Here is a 22864-nt window from a genome sequence, read left to right as displayed (position 1 = left end):
AAGCTACAGATGGTGACATCAAAGAACGACACCAACAGATCTGTTCCTCTCCACTGTCGCCATGTGCTTCAGGTTTTCTTAGAGAAGAACTTTTCCCTCCAAACATCTGATGCTATTTTAATCACCAAACAGTTTTTTGTTTTTTTTTTGTTATGAATCTAATATGTTCAGAAATCTGCTGCTTCCAGGATCCAAATGAAAGAGACAAACATGTCCGCCTCCCAACAACCATTCAGAGAAATGTTAATTCTATTCAGTTTATATCTATAGCTCCAATTCACAACACATCACCAAATCATCCAGTCGGATTAATTCAAAGTTTTCTATCTAAGGAAAACCAGCTGATTGCATCGACTCATTGAATCTTCAGCAATCCCTCACACTAAGCATGCTTGTAGCGACAGTGGAGAGGAAAAACTCCCTCGGAACAGGAAGAATAGAGAATAGAATGAAGAAGAATGATGAAGAAGGGGTCCCCATGTCCTCCAGCAGTCTAAGCCTATAGCAGCAGAACTATAGAGATAGTGTGGAAGCTCATTGGTAGAATCCCCTTATGACAGAAAGAAGATTCACACCATTTTATTCATAAGTTCAGCGCTGCATCATCAGACATCTCAGTTTTTCCCACCTCTCATTTCATCTCAGGCTGTTTTATAGTCTCAATATCGCATTAAGTAAATCCTCATGCACAGGAGTATCATGTGGAAAGCTTCCTTCATGTGTGCTGGTCGACGCCAGAGGTTACTTTGACATTGGGAACAATGTTTAAACAGACCTTCTGTGTTTATGCCAAAACCTCTTAATATATCATCTAGTTGCGTATAAATCAGCCGTTAGACTCAGACTTGACCTTCAGCATGTAGTGTTTTGTTGCTAAATAAGTATAGAGCCATGAAGGAGGCTACATAAGGCAATAAAACCTCCTCAGCACCCCCCCCCCCCCCGTGGTTCACAGCAGATAAAATACTCTGTGACGTTACATGGTGATGTGAATAATACGCGACTAGGTGCACTAACGTGTGTGTGAAGTTTAAGTGTAAAAACAAAACTTTAATGTTACCGACAGCCTGATATGGATGGAAGCTGGGAGATCTAACCTTTAAATGAAACCATTAACTAACCATTACTGGGTACCATGATTAATAATAAAGTCAGTCAGAACTCCTCTAAGCAGCCTGCTATGGATGGTTCACAATGTGAAATAATAAAACAGTAATACAGGTTATTATGCAAATTAATGGCCTGTTATAATCATCAGGATTATATTTGCAGAATACAAGAATAATCGATCCTTGTGTTTTCTTCTTTCCTGTTGAAAAAAAATGAAAAATATAGTTCTTTCCTTTCAGGGCTTTTAGAGGCATGAACACAGGATCCGCCTGGAATCACAGGTCTTTACAATCCATCCCCTCAAAATGAGTAAGAAAAACCATAATTAATGTTCTTATCAGCAAATATCAGCCAATCATAGACAATAATATTCATATCACTCCAATCCTATTGTAATATGTAGTGTTTGACTTATCTAATTAAATTGGAGAGGGATCCCATTCACCCCCCCCCCCCGTGATGCTTTCATCAAATCTGGTCCCCTCGGTCGTCCATCTGCTGGTCGCTCCTCTGAGTCGCATTCTTTTGGCGTGTAGCCAGAGTTCGCTGGTCCTCTCGTCCTTTCCTTACTCTCTGATGTACTTCCCTTATTATTTGAGTTCAGTCAATCAGCTTCCTATGGTGCCCAGGTCCCCTGAGCCTCGCATATCGTTCATGCGTCCATGGCTTATGCGGATCCAGAGTGAGGGCAGTCCTTGTCCCAGAGTCCTTAAATCTCCCTGCCAGATGTGATCCTGAGAGGAAATAGAAACTGACCAGTATCTTCAAACCAGGAGTGGTTTATAGTTAGAGTGGCTCAGGATAACCTGAGCCACTCTAACTGGAAGCTTTATCAAAAAGGAAAGTTTTAAGCCTAGCCTTAAAAGTAGGCAGGGTGTCTGCCTCACGGACTAAAACTGGTAGTTAACCTGAACGCTGCTGTCAGGCCGTCAGATGGAAGAGAGGCAGCCATGTTTTAAAGGTCCTCAGAAATGTCCCTAAACCTTTGATGAGGAAACAGCTGATCAGGTGAGAAGGAAGTCAGAGAAAAATACTCATCTAATAAAAACTACAGAAACATGAACAACCGCTGGATGGCTCCTGATGTTGGGCTCCTGATGATGGGCTCCTGATGTTGGGCTCCTGATGATGGGCTCCTGATGATGGGCTCCTGATGTTGGGCTCCTGATGATGGGCTCCTGATGATGGGCTCCTGATGATGGGCTCCTGATGTTGGGCTCCTGATGATGGGCTCCTGATGTTGGGCTCCTGATGATGGGCTCCTGATGATGGGCTCCTGATGTTGGGCTCCTGATGATGGGCTCCTGATGTTGGGCTCCTGATGATGGGCTCCTGATGTTGGGCTCCTGATGATGGGCTCCTGATGTTGGGCTCCTGATGATGGGCTCCTGATGTTGGGCTCCTGATGATGGGCTCCTGATGTTGGGCTCCTGATGATGGGCTCCTGATGATGGGCTCCTGATGATGGGCTCCTGATGATGGGCTCCTGATGTTGGGCTCCTGATGATGGGCTCCTGATGTTGGGCTCCTGATGATGGGCTCCTGATGTTGGGCTCCTGATGATGGGCTCCTGATGTTGGGCTCCTGATGATGGGCTCCTGATGATGGGCTCCTGATGTTGGGCTCCTGATGTTGGGCTCCTGATGATGGGCTCCTGATGTTGGGCTCCTGATGTTGGGCTCCTGATGATGGGCTCCTGATGTTGGGCTCCTGATGTTGGGCTCCTGATGATGGGCTCCTGATGTTGGGCTCCTGATGTTGGGCTCCTGATGATGGGCTCCTGATGTTGGGCTCCTGATGATGGGCTCCTGATGTTGGGCTCCTGATGATGGGCTCTTGATGTTGGGCTCCTGATGTTGGGCTCCTGATGATGGGCTCCTGATGTTGGGCTCCTGATGTTGGGCTCCTGATGTTGGGCTCCTGATGATGGGCTCCTGATGATGGGCTCCTGATGTTGGGCTCCTGATGATGGGCTCCTGATGTTGGGCTCCTGATGATGGGCTCCTGATGATGGGCTCCTGATGTTGGGCTCCTGATGTTGGGCTCCTGATGATGGGCTCCTGATGTTGGGCTCCTGATGTTGGGCTCCTGATGTTGGACTCCTGATGTTGGGCTCCTGATGATGGGCTCCTGACGTTGGGCTCCTGATGTTGGGCTCCTGATGATGGGCTCCTGATGTTGGGCTCCTGATGATGGGCTCCTGATGATGGGCTCCTGATGATGGGCTCCTGATGTTGGGCTCCTGATGATGGGCTCCTGATGATGGGCTCCTGATGTTGGGCTCCTGATGATGGGCTCCTGATGTTGGGCTCCTGATGTTGGGCTCCTGATGTTGGGCTCCTGATGTTGGGCTCCTGATGTTGGACTCCTGATGTTGGGCTCCTGATGATGGGCTCCTGACGTTGGGCTCCTGATGTTGGGCTCCTGATGATGGGCTCCTGATGTTGGGCTCCTGATGTTGGGCTCCTGATGTTGGGCTCCTGATGATGGGCTCCTGATGATGGGCTCCTGATGTTGGGCTCCTGATGATGGGCTCCTGATGTTGGGCTCCTGATGATGGGCTCCTGATGATGGGCTCCTGATGTTGGGCTCCTGATGTTGGGCTCCTGATGTTGGGCTCCTGATGTTGGACTCCTGATGTTGGGCTCCTGACGTTGGGCTCCTGACGTTGGGCTCCTGATGATGGGCTCCTGATGTTGGGCTCCTGATGATGGGCTCCTGATGTTGGGCTCCTGATGTTGGGCTCCTGATGTTGGACTCCTGATGTTGGGCTCCTGATGATGGGCTCCTGATGTTGGGCTCCTGATGATGGGCTCCTGATGATGGGCTCCTGATGATGGGCTCCTGATGTTGGACTCCTGATGTTGGGCCCCTGATGTTGGGCTCCTGATGTTGGACTCCTGATGTTGGGCTCCTGATGATGGGCTCCTGATGTTGGGCTCCTGATGATGGGCTCCTGATGTTGGGCTCCTGATGTTGGGCTCCTGATGATGGGCTCCTGATGTTGGGCTCCTGATGTTGGGCTCCTGATGATGGGCTCCTGACGTTGGGCTCCTGATGTTGGGCTCCTGATGATGGGCTCCTGATGTTGGGCTCCTGATGTTGGGCTCCTGATGATGGGCTCCTGATGTTGGGCTCCTGATGATGGGCTCCTGATGATGGGCTCCTGATGTTGGGCTCCTGATGAAGGGCTCCTGATGATGGGCTCCTGATGTTGGGCTCCTGATGATGGGCTCCTGATGATGGGCTCCTGATGTTGGGCTCCTGATGTTGGGCTCCTGATGATGGGCTCCTGATGTTGGGCTCCTGATGTTGGGCTCCTGATGTTGGGCTCCTGATGTTGGACTCCTGATGTTGGGCTCCTGATGATGGGCTCCTGACGTTGGGCTCCTGATGTTGGGCTCCTGATGATGGGCTCCTGATGTTGGGCTCCTGATGTTGGGCTCCTGATGTTGGGCTCCTGATGATGGGCTCCTGATGATGGGCTCCTGATGATGGGCTCCTGATGATGGGCTCCTGATGATGGGCTCCTGATGTTGGGCTCCTGATGTTGGGCTCCTGATGTTGGGCTCCTGATGTTGGACTCCTGATGATGGGCTCCTGACGTTGGGCTCCTGATGTTGGGCTCCTGATGATGGGCTCCTGATGTTGGGCTCCTGATGTTGGGCTCCTGATGTTGGGCTCCTGATGTTGGGCTCCTGATGTTGGGCTCCTGATGATGGGCTCCTGATGTTGGGCTCCTGATGTTGGGCTCCTGATGTTGGGCTCCTGATGTTGGACTCCTGATGTTGGGCTCCTGATGATGGGCTCCTGACGTTGGGCTCCTGATGTTGGGCTCCTGATGATGGGCTCCTGATGTTGGGCTCCTGATGTTGGGCTCCTGATGTTGGGCTCCTGATGATGGGCTCCTGATGATGGGCTCCTGATGTTGGGCTCCTGATGTTGGGCTCCTGATGTTGGACTCCTGATGTTGGGCTCCTGATGTTGGGCTCCTGATGTTGGACTCCTGATGTTGGGCTCCTGATGATGGGCTCCTGACGTTGGGCTCCTGATGATGGGCTCCTGATGTTGGGCTCCTGATGATGGGCTCCTGATGTTGGGCTCCTGATGATGGGCTCCTGACGTTGGGCTCCTGATGATGGGCTCCTGATGATGGGCTCCTGATGTTGGGCTCCTGATGTTGGGCTCCTGATGATGGGCTCCTGATGATGGGCTCCTGATGTTGGGCTCCTGATGTTGGGCTCCTGATGTTGGGCTCCTGATGTTGGGCTCCTGATGATGGGCTCCTGATGATGGGCTCCTGATGTTGGGCTCCTGATGTTGGGCTCCTGATGTTGGACTCCTGATGTTGGGCTCCTGATGTTGGGCTCCTGATGTTGGACTCCTGATGTTGGGCTCCTGATGATGGGCTCCTGACGTTGGGCTCCTGATGATGGGCTCCTGATGTTGGGCTCCTGATGATGGGCTCCTGATGTTGGGCTCCTGATGATGGGCTCCTGATGTTGGGCTCCTGATGATGGGCTCCTGATGTTGGACTCCTGATGATGGGCTCCTGATGTTGGGCTCCTGATGTTGGACTCCTGATGTTGGGCTCCTGATGTTGGACTCCTGATGTTGGGCTCCTGATGATGGGCTCCTGATGTTGGGCTCCTGATGTTGGGCTCCTGATGATGGGCTCCTGATGATGGGCTCCTGATGATGGGCTCCTGATGATGGGCTCCTGATGTTGGACTCCTGATGTTAGGCCCCTGATGTTGGGCTCCTGATGTTGGGCTCCTGATGTTGGACTCCTGATGTTGGGCTCCTGATGTTGGGCTCCTGATGTTGGACTCCTGATGTTGGACTCCTGATGTTGGGCTCCTGATGTTGGGCTCCTGATTGGACTCTGATGTGGGCTCCTGATGATGGGCTCCTGATGTTGGGCTCCTGATGTTGGGCTCCTGATGTTGGACTCCTGATGTTGGGCTCCTGATGATGGGCTCCTGATGTTGGGCTCCTGATGTTGGGCTCCTGATGATGGGCTCCTGATGATGGGCTCCTGATGATGGGCTCCTGATGATGGGCTCCTGATGTTGGACTCCTGATGTTAGGCCCCTGATGTTGGGCTCCTGATGTTGGACTCCTGATGTTGGGCTCCTGATGATGGGCTCCTGATGTTGGGCTCCTGATGATGGGCTCCTGATGTTGGGCTCCTGATGATGGGCTCCTGATGATGGGCTCCTGATGATGGGCTCCTGATGATGGGCTCCTGATGTTGGACTCCTGATGTTGGGCCCCTGATGTTGGGCTCCTGATGTTGGACTCCTGATGTTGGGCTCCTGATGATGGGCTCCTGATGTTGGGCTCCTGATGATGGGCTCCTGATGATGGGCTCCTGATGATGGGCTCCTGACCTCCCTGATCCGGTCCTCTGAAACCAGGACCATGCAGCAGCCATGAAGTCCAGTTTGTTCATTTCTGTGCAGATAAAAATGTTCCTGAGATAAAGTTCCACATTCACTGATATCAGAAGCTGCTGTTTCTGCAGAACATTCCTCTCAGCTGCTGCGTTTCACCGCAGCGTATTTCCCTCCAACAGAGAAAACATTTAGAGGAGAATTCCTGCGTTATCTGGCCTCAGAGCTGCAGCTCAGTTTCTGTTTTCACCTCCCAGTTTCTGCTACTTTCTCCTCTTTACACTCCAGCTTTAGGGTTGCTGTACCTTGGGCAAGGCACTTGGCCCTCGTTGCCTACCGATGGTGATCAGAGGTGGTGCCAGTGTGCAGCAGCCTGGCTTCCATCAGCGAGCCCCAGAGCAGCTGTGGCTACAGAGCAGCATCACCATCAGTGCTCCATGAGGGCTGGCCATTAAACAGTTAAACAGGAAAAAGATAGCCGCCAGGAGAGCAGAGCGTTTCAGACACAGAAACAGCTGAGCGGAGGCGTGATGGCGGGGAGGAGGTTAAACCGTCTGAGTGTGAGGAGGCATCTGAGGTCAAAGGTCAACATCCCTGATGAACCACATCGTAACGTTTGCCTCAAGTTCTAAAGAAAAAGAGACAAATTTAAGGAGCAACAGCAGCGTTTCCCCACCTGGCTGAATAAACCATACATGGTTCTGTAGAACCTAGAACCCGGCAGAACCCGGCAGAACCCAGCAGAACCCAGCAGAACCTGGGATCCAGCATATGTTTTAGTGTCATTTCCAGCCTTTAAAGGTCAAACCACAGCGTCTCTATAGGATCCAGGTCAGAGGTGGATTTCATCCTGGTGAGTTTTACCATCATTGTTCTGCTGCAGACTGATAGAGCCCCACAGATCTCAGGATGTCTGTTCTTCACCTGGCCAGGCAGGTGTGGATGGAGAACAGGTGTGGATGGAGAACAGGTGTGGCAGCAATCAGGCCTGAGGCGCCACAGGAAGTGCTGTGATAAACTGCAATGGTGTTTTAATGGCAGTGATCACTTTTCACACAGGAGGACCGCTGTTCTGTCAGACCAGCATACCCCATCAGACCAGCAAACCCCATCAGACCAGCATACCCCGTCAGACCAGCATACCCCCTCAGACCAGCATACCCCGTCAGACCAGCATACCCCGTCAGACCAGCATACCCCCTCAGACCAGCATACCCCGTCAGACCAGCATACCCCATCAGACCAGCAAACCCCATCAGACCAGCATACCCCGTCAGACCAGCATACCCCATCAGACCAGCAAACCCCATCAGACCAGCATACCCCATCAGACCAGCATACCCCTTCAGACCAGCATACCCCGTCAGACCAGCAAACCCCATCAGACCAGCATACCCCTTCAGACCAGCAAACCCCATCAGACCAGCATACCCCCTCAGACCAGCATACCCCTTCAGACCAGCAAACCCCATCAGACCAGCATACCCCATCAGACCAGCATACCCCTTCAGACCAGCATACCCCGTCAGACCAGCAAACCCCATCAGACCAGCATACCCCTTCAGACCAGCAAACCCCATCAGACCAGCAAACCCCATCAGACCAGCATACCCCGTCAGACCAGCATACCCCCTCAGACCAGCATACCCCGTCAGACCAGCATACCCCGTCAGACCAGCATACCCCCTCAGACCAGCATACCCCGTCAGACCAGCATACCCCATCAGACCAGCAAACCCCATCAGACCAGCATACCCCGTCAGACCAGCATACCCCATCAGACCAGCAAACCCCATCAGACCAGCATACCCCTTCAGACCAGCATACCCCGTCAGACCAGCAAACCCCATCAGACCAGCATACCCCTTCAGACCAGCATACCCCTTCAGACCAGCAAACCCCATCAGACCAGCATACCCCATCAGACCAGCATACCCCTTCAGACCAGCATACCCCGTCAGACCAGCAAACCCCATCAGACCAGCATACCCCTTCAGACCAGCAAACCCCATCAGACCAGCAAACCCCATCAGACCAGCATACCCCGTCAGACCAGCATACCCCCTCAGACCAGCAAACCCCATCAGACCAGCATACCCCATCAGACCAGCATACCCCCTCAGACCAGCATACCCCTTCAGACCAGCATACCCCTTCAGACCAGCAAACCCCATCAGACCAGCATACCCCATCAGACCAGCATACCCCTTCAGACCAGCATACCCCGTCAGACCAGCAAACCCCATCAGACCAGCATACCCCTTCAGACCAGCAAACCCCATCAGACCAGCAAACCCCATCAGACCAGCATACCCCGTCAGACCAGCATACCCCCTCAGACCAGCAAACCCCATCAGACCAGCATACCCCGTCAGACCAGCATACCCCCTCAGACCAGCATACCCCCTCAGACCAGCATACCCCGTCAGACCAGCATACCCCATCAGACCAGCAAACCCCATCAGACCAGCATACCCCGTCAGACCAGCATACCCCGTCAGACCAGCATACCCCGTCAGACCAGCAAACCCCATCAGACCAGCATACCCCGTCAGACCAGCATACCCCTTCAGACCAGCATACCCCGTCAGACCAGCAAACCCCATCAGACCAGCATACCCCTTCAGACCAGCATACCCCTTCAGACCAGCATACCCCCTCAGACCAGCATACCCCTTCAGACCAGCATACCCCCTCAGACCAGCATACCCCCTCAGACCAGCATACCCCGTCAGACCAGCATACCCCCTCAGACCAGCATACCCCATCAGACCAGCATACCCCATCAGACCAGCATACCCCTTCAGACCAGCATACCCCTTCAGACCAGCATACCCCCTCAGACCAGCATACCCCGTCAGACCAGCATACCCCTTCAGACCAGCATACCCCCTCAGACCAGCATACCCCGTCAGACCAGCATACCCCCTCAGACTAGCATACCCCGTCAGACCAGCATACCCCGTCAGACCAGCAAACCCCGTCAGACCAGCATACCCCCTCAGACCAGCATACCCCGTCAGACCAGCATACCCCGTCAGATCAGCATACCCCGTCAGATCAGCATACCCCGTCAGATCAGCATACCCCGTCAGACCAGCATACCCCGTCAGATCAGCATACCCCGTCAGACCAGCATACCCCGTCAGATCAGCATACCCCGTCAGACCAGCATACCCCGTCAGACCAGCATACCCCCTCAGATCAGCATACCCCGTCAGACCAGCATACCCCCTCAGACCAGCATACCCCCTCAGACCAGCATACCCCGTCAGACCAGCATACCCCGTCAGACCAGCATACCCCCTCAGACCAGCATACCCCCTCAGACCAGCATACCCCGTCAGATCAGCATACCCCGTCAGACCAGCATACCCCTTCAGACCAGCAAACCCCGCCAGACCAGCATACCCCCTCAGACCAGCATACCCCGTCAGATCAGCATACCCCGTCAGATCAGCATACCCCGTCAGATCAGCATACCCCGTCAGACCAGCATACCCCGTCAGACCAGCAAACCCCGTCAGACCAGCATACCCCCTCAGACCAGCATACCCCGTCAGACCAGCATACCCCTCAGACCAGCATACCCCGTCAGACCAGCATACCCCATCAGACCAGCATACCCCGTCAGACCAGCATACCCCATCAGACCAGCAAACCCCATCAGACCAGCAAACCCCATCAGACCAGCATACCCCTTCAGACCAGCATACCCCGTCAGACCAGCAAACCCCATCAGACCAGCATACCCCGTCAGACCAGCATACCCCTTCAGACCAGCATACCCCTTCAGACCAGCATACCCCGTCAGACCAGCATACCCCTTCAGACCAGCATACCCCCTCAGACCAGCATACCCCCTCAGACCAGCATACCCCGTCAGACCAGCATACCCCCTCAGACAAGCATACCCCGTCAGACCAGCATACCCCATCAGACCAGCAAACCCCGTCAGACCAGCATACCCCCTCAGACCAGCATACCCCGTCAGATCAGCATACCCCGTCAGATCAGCATACCCCGTCAGATCAGCATACCCCGTCAGATCAGCATACCCCGTCAGACCAGCATACCCCGTCAGACCAGCATACCCCGTCAGATCAGCATACCCCGTCAGACCAGCATACCCCGTCAGACCAGCATACCCCCTCAGATCAGCATACCCCGTCAGATCAGCATACCCCCTCAGACCAGCATACCCCGTCAGACCAGCATACCCCGTCAGACCAGCATACCCCCTCAGACCAGCATACCCCGTCAGATCAGCATACCCCCTCAGACCAGCATACCCCGTCAGATCAGCATACCCCGTCAGATCAGCATACCCCCTCAGACCAGCATACCCCCTCAGACCAGCATACCCCCTCAGACCAGCATACCCCGTCAGATCAGCATACCCCGTCAGATCAGCATACCCCGTCAGATCAGCATACCCCGTCAGATCAGCATACCCCGTCAGACCAGCAAACCCCGTCAGACCAGCATACCCCCTCAGACCAGCATACCCCGTCAGACCAGCATACCCCGTCAGACCAGCATACCCCGTCAGACCAGCATACCCCCTCAGACCAGCATACCCCCTCAGATCAGCATACCCCGTCAGACCAGCATACCCCCTCAGACCAGCATACCCCGTCAGATCAGCATACCCCCTCAGACCAGCATACCCCGTCAGATCAGCATACCCCGTCAGATCAGCATACCCCCTCAGACCAGCATACCCCCTCAGACCAGCATACCCCCTCAGACCAGCATACCCCGTCAGATCAGCATACCCCGTCAGATCAGCATACCCCGTCAGACCAGCATACCCCGTCAGACCAGCATACCCCGTCAGACCAGCATACCCCGTCAGACCAGCATACCCCGTCAGACCAGCATACCCCGTCAGACCAGCATACCCCCTCAGACCAGCAAACCCCCTCAGACCAGCATACCCCGTCAGACCAGCATACCCCGTCAGACCAGCATACCCCATCAGACCAGCATACCCCCTCAGACCAGCATACCCCCTCAGACCAGCAAACCCCCTCAGACCAGCATACCCCGTCAGACCAGCATACCCCGTCAGACCAGCATACCTCGTCAGACCAGCATACCCCCTCAGATCAGCATACCCCGTCAGATCAGCATACCCCCTCAGACCAGCATACCCCGTCAGATCAGCATACCCCGTCAGACCAGCATACCCCCTCAGATCAGCATACCCCGTCAGATCAGCATACCCCCTCAGACCAGCATACCCCGTCAGATCAGCATACCCCGTCAGACCAGCATACCCCGTCAGACCAGCATACCCCCTCAGACCAGCATACCCCGTCAGATCAGCATACCCCCTCAGACCAGCATACCCCGTCAGATCAGCATACCCCGTCAGATCAGCATACCCCCTCAGACCAGCATACCCCGTCAGATCAGCATACCCCGTCAGATCAGCATACCCCGTCAGATCAGCATACCCCGTCAGATCAGCATACCCCGTCAGACCAGCAAACCCCGTCAGACCAGCATACCCCCTCAGACCAGCATACCCCGTCAGACCAGCATACCCCGTCAGACCAGCATACCCCGTCAGACCAGCATACCCCCTCAGACCAGCATACCCCCTCAGATCAGCATACCCCGTCAGACCAGCATACCCCCTCAGACCAGCATACCCCGTCAGATCAGCATACCCCCTCAGACCAGCATACCCCGTCAGATCAGCATACCCCGTCAGATCAGCATACCCCCTCAGACCAGCATACCCCATCAGACCAGCATACCCCCTCAGACCAGCATACCCCGTCAGACCAGCATACCCCGTCAGACCAGCATACCCCGTCAGACCAGCAAACCCCGTCAGACCAGCATACCCCCTCAGACCAGCATACCCCGTCAGACCAGCATACCCCGTCAGACCAGCATACCCCGTCAGACCAGCATACCCCCTCAGACCAGCATACCCCCTCAGACCAGCAAACCCCCTCAGACCAGCATACCCCGTCAGACCAGCATACCCCGTCAGACCAGCATACCCCATCAGACCAGCATACCCCCTCAGACCAGCATACCCCGTCAGACCAGCATACCCCATCAGACCAGCATACCCCCTCAGACCAGCATACCCCCTCAGACCAGCAAACCCCCTCAGACCAGCATACCCCTTCAGACCAGCATACCCCGTCAGACCAGCATACCCCTTCAGACCAGCATACCCCCTCAGACCAGCAAACCCCCTCAGACCAGCATACCCCTTCAGACCAGCATACCCCTTCAGACCAGCATACCCCGTCAGACCAGCATACCTATAGTTAATACTGTTTATCCCTTTAGTCGTGTACAAAAAAACAATTTAAGGTCAGATCGCCATAGGAACTGATTAAATAGTTTTTATACATGACTAAAGGGGAACTCGCCCGCTGAGGTGGTTTAAACTCAATTTTCCGTAAAAGGTTAAAGGTTAAACTGAAGGTATTGACTCTGGGTATGCTGCTCTGACAGAACGCTGGGATTTTTTTCTCTCTCTTAGAAATAAAATCATTGATTTAAAAACCGCCTTTCAGGCATTTTTCTGCTGGATGATCTGAAACGGCAGCAAAGGAAATGAGGAAGAGAATAAAGACGAGTGTTCCTCTCCCAGTGAGGCGGCAGGATCATGAACGCTTCTGGTTTCTGGGTCAGCTTCCTGGAACATGATTCATATTCAGCTGAAGGAGGAATTGGCGTCGCGTGAAGAGGAGGCTGAAGGTTTTATCAGGTGTTATCAGCGTGGCCGCTCTGCACAGGTATAAAGGTGAGAACTGAGGGGTGGACCTTCCAAATAAGGATGGAGGGACTCCAGGTGCTGCTTCTGTTCGTCATGTTTCTGAGCGCCACACAGGTAAGAACCTGATGTTTGAGTCCAGAACAGGTGGCTGAGATCTGGAAAAACAAAGCAGATCTCATTTGTTTTGAAGCTTAAGTATCAGAACATTCAAATTGAGTGATAGGAGAGATTTACATGGTCTGAGGGCAGAACCAGAGCCGCTTCAGCACTCTGAGCTTTCAGCTTCTATGGCTTTTAGTTCTCACTGATTATCTGTTCGTTGACCTTCTAGAGTCTGGGGTCTTACTGGGTTAGACAGAAAAAACCTGTTTCATTTGAATGGGAGGTGTTAGTTCTCAGCTCAGGTTCTACAGGTCTACCTAAACAGGTCAGGTCCGGTCCGGTCCGGTCCGGTTCGGTACGGTCAGAGGGAGCAGAGGATCAGAGGAAGCTGACCTCCAGGTTGGGGGGGCAAACGGCTCCTCTGATAGATGAAACCTGAAGGTTCTGCTTCAAGCTGGGACCTGAAGCTGTTCAGATTAGAGGGAAGCTGTTAACAGATTACAGATTAGAACATGAATGCATGAGGAAACCATGAGGCTGCAGGTTTGGAGGGAATTCTGGGATTAAAATAAAGACGTCCTCAGGAGATAAACAAAGAGATCTAGTTTGGGGGAGTGTTGACTTAGAGCAGAGCGCTCTGAGAAAGGTTCAAGTTCCCGGTTCAATCCCCACAGACGGCACTCTGGGTCCCTGAGCAAGGGTCTGACTGCAGTCTGGACCTTTAACCCCAGACTGCTGCCCGGGGGGGTTAAATGCAGAGGGTTGGAGAATAAAGCGTTTTATATTTTACATTATTTATTGATTGATTGACTTTATTGATCTCACAGTGAGGAAATTTACTCTAAAGTATTTCCATGTAGAGCTGCTGGGGCCAGACCAGTGTTGAAGGTCTGTGGAGGGTGAGGGTTGGGGGGCGGGACCTTACAACCTGCAGGCCCCTGAGGGCCCCTCTATGGTTATCTATCTGAGAACATGAGAACAACTAAAGGCGAAATCAAAAAGATTCTGACGCAGATTTATCACGATACACGATGACGTCTGCAGGAAACTCCGCGCCGCATGCAAAGTCCTCCTAACGTGTTCATATCTGCTGAACAGCTGCTGCTCCTCATTTGCCTTTGGGACTGAAAGATATTCACAGCAGAAGAAACAACTTCTGTTTAGTTTATTTCTATGCTCCAATTATACATCAAGTCAATTTATAGATCCAGATCAATCAGATCCTCTGACTTTACAGGATTCTCTCCTCCTGGATGAGCCGTCAGAGACTCTTCAGCAATCCCTCACACTAAGCATGCTTGTAGCGACAGTGGAGAGGAAAAACTCCCTTTTAACAGGAAGAAACCTCCAGCAGAACCAGGCTCAGTGTGAGCGGCCATCTGCTGAGGCCCACTGGGGTTCAAGGAGACAGGGGAGCCTGAGAACTAAAAGATCTGCCTCCCATTCTACTTTTAGAGGTTCTAGGAACCACTAGTAAACCTGCAGCTCTGTTAGGAACATAAGGACCAATCAGATCTCTGAGATCAGATGGAGGAAACTGTCTTTGAAGGGAATCCAGGAAGTAAAGTGGGATCATCTCCTTCATTCTAATGTTTCTCTGATTCCTGTCAGGCCTTCATCATCCTCATCATCATCCTCTCCTCTCTTCTGCAGGGGCAGAGCACCTCCTCCTCTGTGACGCTGTCGACCATGAACCTGACCAGCGCTGCAGCTAATGGAAGCAGCCAGTCGACAGCAGCCCCCCCGCAGGGTAACCCGTCCCCCGCTCCATCAAACACCTCCAGCAGCAGCTCTCTGAGCTCCATCAGTCCTCCTCCTGCCTCCTCCAACCATCCGTCCATCACCGTCTCCTCTCACTCGGACGCCCCCTCCTCTGCGGTGACTCAGACCTCCACAGCTACCACCCAGAGCAGCGCTGCAACCCCCCCGGCCCCCAGCCCGACCACCGGAGGATCTGTCTGTGTGTCTGGAGGCTGCAGGGTGACCCTGCTGCTGCTGGCTGCTTCCTGCATCCTGATGCAGCGTAGCCACGCCTGAACCCGCTACTTCCCTCCATCTGTAAAGGTTAAAACCCCCCAGGAGGCTTCAGAGAAGCTCCTGATCAGCGGTGAAGTGCTCTGATGCACTGAGCTCTCCACTGGTGGAATCTGAATGATAAAGATTCCCTCAGAAATGACCTGAAATGATGGAAATCTGTGTTTTTATGAGCAATAAAAAGTTAACCGGCTGTTCTGGTGGTGTTTTTACTGCGCAGAAAGTTTGTTTGCACTGTAGAGTCAAAGCAGCAGCTCTGCTTCGCTGCAGCTGATGGAAAACTCAATCTCTGCTCTCCTGATTAACATCCTGCTTTTAAAAGGAAAACAGCTTTTATTTAAACACATGCAAATCAGGCTGTTGTTCTTTGTGCTCTAAAGCAGCAATTCTCTACAGACCATGGACCAAGGATGGAGCTGAGGATCCAGCAACCTCCCAGACAACAGAACTGATGGAGGTCAAACACATTTCAGCCTGAATGGGAATCTCAGCAAACATGGCCGACAATCTAAAAGATGAGAAAAAGTTCATTTAATAAATAAATGTATGAAAACCTGTCAGAAAGAAACGTTTAACAGAAAACAAAAGACATTTAGTTTTACTGGAACTAGAACCATCAACCTGCTGGACCCATGAGGTGGATCCACCTTCTAGATCCCATAGATCTAACATGAGTCTCATGGTTCCAGATGACCTGTAATATTCTGCTGGAGCTGCTGAACGGCGGCAGAATGAGGCCAGTCCTGGTGTCAGAATGTTCTTTCTAATTCTTATTGTTCGTTCTCCACTGCTTCTCTGCTCCTGCCTGGTTGGATCCTTCTCAGCAGGAACTCCTGTTAGCAGGAGCAGGAGGTCAGATCAGAGGAGGCAGATTGACCTGAACCCAAAACAACATCCATGACATCAATGCCATGGTGGTGGCAGCATCATGCTGTGGTGAGACTCGAGTGGAGATTCACCTTCTAGCAGGAAATCCAACATGGACGCCAAGGTAGAGGCAGAACGGTTTATATCAGACTGGGGACAGAATGGCCTAGTCAAAGTACAGACCTGAATCCAAACTATGGAAAGATCTAGAAACTGATGTTTCCAGATGTTTTCCATCCAACCCAACTGAGCTGCAGCTGAAGTCAGAGGTGGTTCTACCGGTTCTGATCCAGAACCCGCTTCATTTATAGAATCCATCAATTCACGTTGTCATAGAATAGAACATAATAGAATAGAATAGAAAAGTAGCACCCAGATTGCTGAAAGCTAAAGTATCAAACCATCTCCTCTGTCATATAAATCTCATCAGATTTTCTGGTTCTGATGTCATGATTGTAGAAATGTTGAAAAGAGTGAAAACCTTTTTATATTTTAGGGGAGCAGTGGGGAGGGGGCCCCGGGGCCTCGTCCAGCAGGGAGAAGGCAGGTCCAGGTGAGCCCGGCAGGTGTGTCAGCGATGGATGGACGTGATTTGGTCCTGAGGGACGTTTTGCATCCGCGGCTCCTGGAGGGAGGAGACGCGCTCCTCCCTGAAAGGGAGCAGGTATCAGGTGAAACACGGACGCATTAAAAGTCTGGCTTCTGGAAAAGTTCAGTCAGAAACACAAACAGCTGGTTTCACACAGAGAGGAGAGGAGAGGAGCAAACATCCAGCATGAAGGTCGAAGCCTGGGAGCTGATTTCTCTGCTTCTGCTGGGAACCAGTACCTGCTGGGAGGGCTTAGCTCAGGTAAATCGATCTATCTCTGATTCCTCCAAGAATTAATCTCAGTTACCTGCAACACTGGAAGGGTTTGATTGTGAGCAGAAAGCGGTTTATTATTTTCGTTTTTCAGATTAATGCAAATTATTGATAGATTTTAGAGGCTATCCTGAGTTACAATAATTTCAGCGGGATTAAGCTGTGGTGCTAAAACCAGTCCAACCAGTCAGAGTTCAATGGGAACATCTTGGTTGTTTTTGTAAATGCTCATCTGGAAGGATTCAAGTTTCAGGGTTAGAAAGGATTTCTAAGAGAGCTGATTGGACGGGAGGAGCATCATTTCAACTGAAAACCGAGAGACAGCAAGCGCGATTTGTGGCACTGGCAGGTCGCTCTTGAACTTCCGGTGGCAGGTCGGACTGCCACGGCGTATTACTGGCAGCTGCCAGTAGTTGTGGCAGCTGCCAGTAATACGCCGTGGCAGTCCGACCTGCCACGGCGTATTACTGGCAGCTGCCACAACTACGGAGACTGGCTGCCAGACCGGTTTAAACCGTTTCGGGGGCTGCCGGCGCCGTTTTTCGGCAAAAAACTTAGTTAACGTGACTCTATAGGTGGATTTTTTTTTTTTTATTACGATCTTATTGTTTAATAAAATGTGTCAAGCCTTTCATAAAGTCCTAGAGGTAATTCGTCTGAAAATAAGTGGGAATTGACAGCTGTCACACAGTGGCGGCTGGTGAAAAATACTTTTGGTGGGGCTGATATAGCCTAGTGTATGTCTCCAACTAATCCGGAATAAGAATTCAAATAAACAATTGGACAATACATACAATTTAACAGTAATGATTTAATTTACTATATAATAACAGTAACAGTGATGATTTGGGTCACTGTGACGGGGTTCTTTGGCCTCCAAGAATCCAGGCTCAGTCGGGTTACCGGTGTTGGTGATTTATTGAGCTCAAAAACTCAAAACAGGGTGCAAAAGAAACTAAACATATACAAGATCCTCTGGGCCTCAGCCTCCCTCCAGTTACCAGCAATGGAACAAAGAAACAGAAAACAAAAATTGCCGCTTTTCTTCCCACAGCCCTCATTAAATAGTTTAAGCCCCTCACCTCAGGCTCTCTTATTTCTGATTTCTTCTCATTAATCAGTTTTGTCCATATATTACCTCCACAAACAATTGATGTAAAACAAAACAAATAATTTTTACAACTTAATTCTTTTACACAGATTCATTGACTTATTCAATTACACCAAACGGGGTTTGAACCCAGCAAAGACGCAGCCAGACTGAAGATGACAAGTCCCCGTAGCATAAACACGTACACCCCCCCCCCCCCCCCCCCCCACACACACACGGCTAAACCCACTGAAATATTAAGTGTGCACCCTCAATACGCCAGCAGGTAACCAGGACAGCTTGTGTGTTTTAAGTTCATGGAGCTACTGGGCTCAGCGCGAGTGTATTGGTCCTCACAAACACAGTATAACAGGAATGTGTGTGTGGTGCGCAAAGTTAGAGAGGTTGTTTTAAGCGACGAGGTGGATTCGTCACAGTCACAATAACCATGACATGAAATGTTCATATCCTACAACAGGGATGTTCTTCTGGCAAACGGGTAGATAAATAAGGATCTCACCGCATTTGGTGGAAGCTGCATCTCGGTCGTTACATTCGCCATCTTCCCTCTAATCGTCTGCACCTGCGCTTGGGTTCAGAAGCCTGTTAAAGCGCAGTATTTTCAGCGCCCCAAGACCATAAAGTTCCGAGACGCTGATTGGCCATTAAATTCACCTAGCAATAGTAAATGATTGACAGATTCTCTGCAAATGTGGGGCTGTCTGATCAGCGCCCCCAGAACAGAGACGGTAGGAGTCTGTCTGTGGAAATCCACAAATTAATGACAGTAGATAGGGAAATGTAGTTTATATAATTTGTTTTGCTTATAGGTACACAGTCTAGAGAGTAAAACTGACATTTATGAGTTAATTTCTACAAATTTATTTTACGTTTCTCTCTTCTTATCAGGGAGGGCGGTGCCCCAGCGCCCCCTATGGGCCGGCCGCCACTGCTGTCACATCAGGGTGACAGTCTTCACTGACACCTGCCAGTAGTTGTGGCAGCTGCCACAACTACGGTTCACAACCAAGGTATCCGTATCGAAAGGAGAATGGTTCCCGTTTACTTGGCCAACACAAGGATAACAACGCTGTTACGATCCCGTACCTTTATAGCGCAGGAGACCGGCTGGGTTGCCAGATCACGATTAGGGCAAGTTATGAAAAAACGTAGGAGGATGTATCAAAAAGTATCCTCTGTCAAATACGTAAAAGAAAAACAACATTTATAAGTTTTAATGTATTGCTAATATTTTAAGATGAGCAATAATATCTTACTCGATCAATATTGAGTAAAATAAATGGATAAATTCCTTTTTCTGAATAAAATAAATTGTTGGACTGAGTTAACTATTACTGACTAAGTTGTTTGTAGTTGTTCTTGGCTACTAAAACCTGTAAATATATGGTCTGGCTGTTAAAACCACTTACCTGCCTTGGGTTTTCAAGGATAACAAACCAATTTCTATGCTTAGTGTATTTTGATGAAACTTTAAAATAGGGTCAGAGTTACCGCATATCTGGCAACCATTTACTGTTGATACCACAGACACGTATACGTAGACGCCCCGTCCTCAGGTGAGAGGCGTGCCGACAGAGCGGCCTTCTTAGGTCAGACCAATCCCCCCCTCTCCCACTCCGCAATAAACTAGAAATTTAAAACTTTTTTCCTGGGTTAAAACTATATGAAAATGGATATAAACAGCAAGCAAAAACATTCAAAGAAGTTATTGTTGTTGGTTTGAAAGCTCAGAATTAGATGAGAGATCGAAAAAATTAACAAAACATATGACTTTATTGAAATGTACAATTTTTAATCATGTATATGCGTAATACCATGTCTATCTTTGTTTAAGAGGCAAAAAATATATCGGCATGAAAACAGGTATTTCTTTACAAATTTATTTACACATTGTGTAAACAGCAGGGCGTCATTATTAGTCATTTAGCAATAGCCCAGAGTTTAACATTTGGCACTAGGATGTCTTCATTCCAATTCTGAAAGTGCTTGAAAAATAACAAAATTAAAATATTGTTTGTACAAGCATGTATTTTATTAGCGTCATTTATTCCCAAATTTCCTTTGAAAATGCCCTAACAGGCTATTACACGTTCAGATATGAAATTATAAAATACATAATTAATTTGTGATTAATCTTGCAATTAACTATCAACATTATGTGATTTATTGCAATTAAAAAATGATCTTTTTACAGCCCTAATATAAATACATGTCTTGTGTCCTTCACATTTGTTAATTTTGTTTTTATTGTAAAGAGTATTAATACGTTTTCTTCCCGAAGCGGTTAAAGTAAACTAATACCCACTCCCGAGTTCAGACAGTAGATGGCGCAAAAGCAATAATGTAACCTACTGGATCTAGATATTTACCTGAGAGAGCACCTGCTAACTAACCAAGAAATTAATGAGAACGTGTGGCAGCATAATTGTCAAAAAAGCAGTTTTTCATATTTAGGCCCGAACATTAAACAGAATCAAGAGTAGATGACGAGACGAACAGCCATGGTAATGTTACAGTACGAACTTTGGTGGATGATGAAGATTTGCAGGCATGCGTCACAAGACTAGAGGAAGCCGCAGCCGATTTCTCCACCCTCCCGACCGGGCCAGTTTGGAGGCTGTCTTGAGTCAAGCATGCAGGCCATATAACCTTGTTGTTACGTTCATAAAGCACTCAAAATCTCTCTCTCTCTCTCTCTCTCTCTCTCTCTCTCTCTCTCTCTCTCATATATACAATATATACATATATACACTATATTGCCAAAAGTATTTGCTCACCTGCCTTGACTCACATATGAGCTTAAGTGACATCCCGTTCCTAATCCATAGGGTTCAATATGACGTCGGTCCACCCTTTGCAGCTAGAACAGCTTCAACTCTTCTGGGAAGGCTGTCCACAAGGTTTAGGAGTGTGTTTATGGGAATTTTTGACCATTCTTCCAGAAGCGCATTTGTGAGGTCGCACACTGATGTTGGACGAGAAGGCCTGGCTCTCAGTCTCCGCTCTAATTCATCCCAAAGGTGTTCTATCGGGTTGAGGTCAGGACTCTGTGCAGGCCAGTCAAGTTCATCCACACCAGACTCTGTCATCCATGTCTTTATGGACCTTGCTTTGTGCACTGGTGCACAGTCATGTTGGAAGAGGAAGGGGCCAGCTCCAAACTGTTCCCACAAAGTTGGGAGCATGGAATTGTCCAAAATGTCTTGGTATGCTGAAGCATTCAGAGTTCCTTTCACTGGAACTAAGGGGCCAAGCCCAGCTCCTGAAAAACAACCCCACACCATAATCCCCCCTCCACCAAACTTTACACTTGGCACAATGCAGTCAGACAAGTACCGTTCTCCTGGCAACCGCCAAACCCAGACCCGTCCATCAGATTGCCAGATGGAGAAGCGCGATTCGTCACTCCAGAGAACGCGTCTCCACTGCTCTAGAGTCCAGTGGCGGCGTGCTTTACACCACCGCATCCGACGCTTTGCATTGCACTTGGTGATGTATGGCTTGGATGCAGCTGCTCGACCATGGAAACCCATTCCATGAAGCTCTCTGCGCACTGTTCTTGAGCTAATCTGAAGGCCACATGAAGTTTGGAGGTCTGTAGTGATTGACTCTGCAGAAAGTTGGCGACCTCTTCGCACTATGCGCGTCAGCATCCGCTGACCCCGCTCCGTCAGTTTACGTGGCCTACCACTTCGTGGCTGAGTTGCTGTCGTTCCCAAACACTTCCATTTTCTTATAATACAGCTGACAGTTGACTGTGGAATATTTAGGAGCGAGGAAATTTCACGACTGGATTTGTTGCACAGGTGGCATCCTATCACAGTTCCACGCTGGAATTCACTGAGCTCCTGAGAGCGACCCATTCTTTCACAAATGTTTGTAAAAACAGTCTGCATGCCTAGGTGCTTGAATTTATACACCTGTGGCCATGGAAGTGATTGGAACACCTGATTCCAATAATTTGGATGGGTGAGCAAATACTTTTGGCAATATAGTGTATATTATACACATATATACAACGACTGGCAACTACTACCAGGCTGCCAGCATAAACTGGCAGGACAGCCAAACTTTCACCCTGTCGTGGCAGCTGTCAATTTCCACTTATTTTCAGACGAATTACGTCGTTCCATTAAATAAATATGACTTTATGAAAGGCTTGAAACATTTTATTAAACAATAAGATCGTAATAAAAAAAAAAAAATCCACCTATAGAGTCACGTTAACTAAGTTTTTTGCTGAAAAACGGCGCCGGCAGCCCCCGAAACGGTTTAAACCGGTCTGGCAGCCAGTCTCCGTAGTTGTGGCAGCTGCCAGTAGTTGTGGCAGCTGCCACAACTACTGGCAGCTGCCAGTAATACGCCGTGGCAGTCCGACCTGCCACCGGAAGTTCCAGAGCGACCTGCCAGTGCCACAAATCGCGCTCGGCTCTGCTGTGAAAACCCGGTTACCGTGGGAACAGGTGTGCTGAAGCTACCTGTTCTGCTCCCTTCACTTAAAAACGCTTTGATTTGGACCAGAGTCCTGATCCAGTCAGGTTCAAGTATGGTCTATAAGGTCTGCGAGGAAACTCCTGGGGGAGCATCAGGGTGTCCTAAACCTCTTTCTGTCCTCCATCAGTCCACAGATC

At 50.3% G+C, this 22864-nt stretch overlaps 1 protein-coding gene across 1 annotated transcript; it reads left to right on the top strand.

The window, feature by feature from the left end:
* Positions 1-13228: 13228 nt before the first annotated feature.
* On the top strand, positions 13229-15586 carry LOC119772296 (cell wall integrity and stress response component 1-like). The gene is made up of 2 exons (XM_038268651.1): positions 13229-13371; positions 15013-15586. The coding sequence occupies exons 1-2, from the start codon at positions 13318-13320 to the stop codon at positions 15394-15396; spliced, it is 438 nt and encodes a 145-aa protein (XP_038124579.1). The 5' UTR covers positions 13229-13317; the 3' UTR covers positions 15397-15586.
* The last annotated feature ends 7278 nt before the right edge of the window (positions 15587-22864 follow it).

This window comes from Cyprinodon tularosa, unplaced genomic scaffold (assembly GCF_016077235.1).
Source record: "Cyprinodon tularosa strain WSP-4 unplaced genomic scaffold, ASM1607723v1 ctg706, whole genome shotgun sequence".
NCBI lineage: Eukaryota > Metazoa > Chordata > Actinopteri > Cyprinodontiformes > Cyprinodontidae > Cyprinodon > Cyprinodon tularosa.
The sequence above is the reverse complement of the archived record's forward strand: the minus strand, read 5'-3'. Positions and strand labels throughout refer to the sequence as shown.

Bases quoted from the DNA above. Each gene is read 5' to 3' on its own strand.
- LOC119772296 (XM_038268651.1), top strand. From the start codon at position 13,318: ATGGAGGGACTCCAGGTGCTGCTTCTGTTCGTCATGTTTCTGAGCGCC. The intron at 13,372-15,012 runs GTAAGAACCTGA...TCTCTTCTGCAG, and splicing joins TGTTTCTGAGCGCCACACAG to GGGCAGAGCACCTCCTCCTC.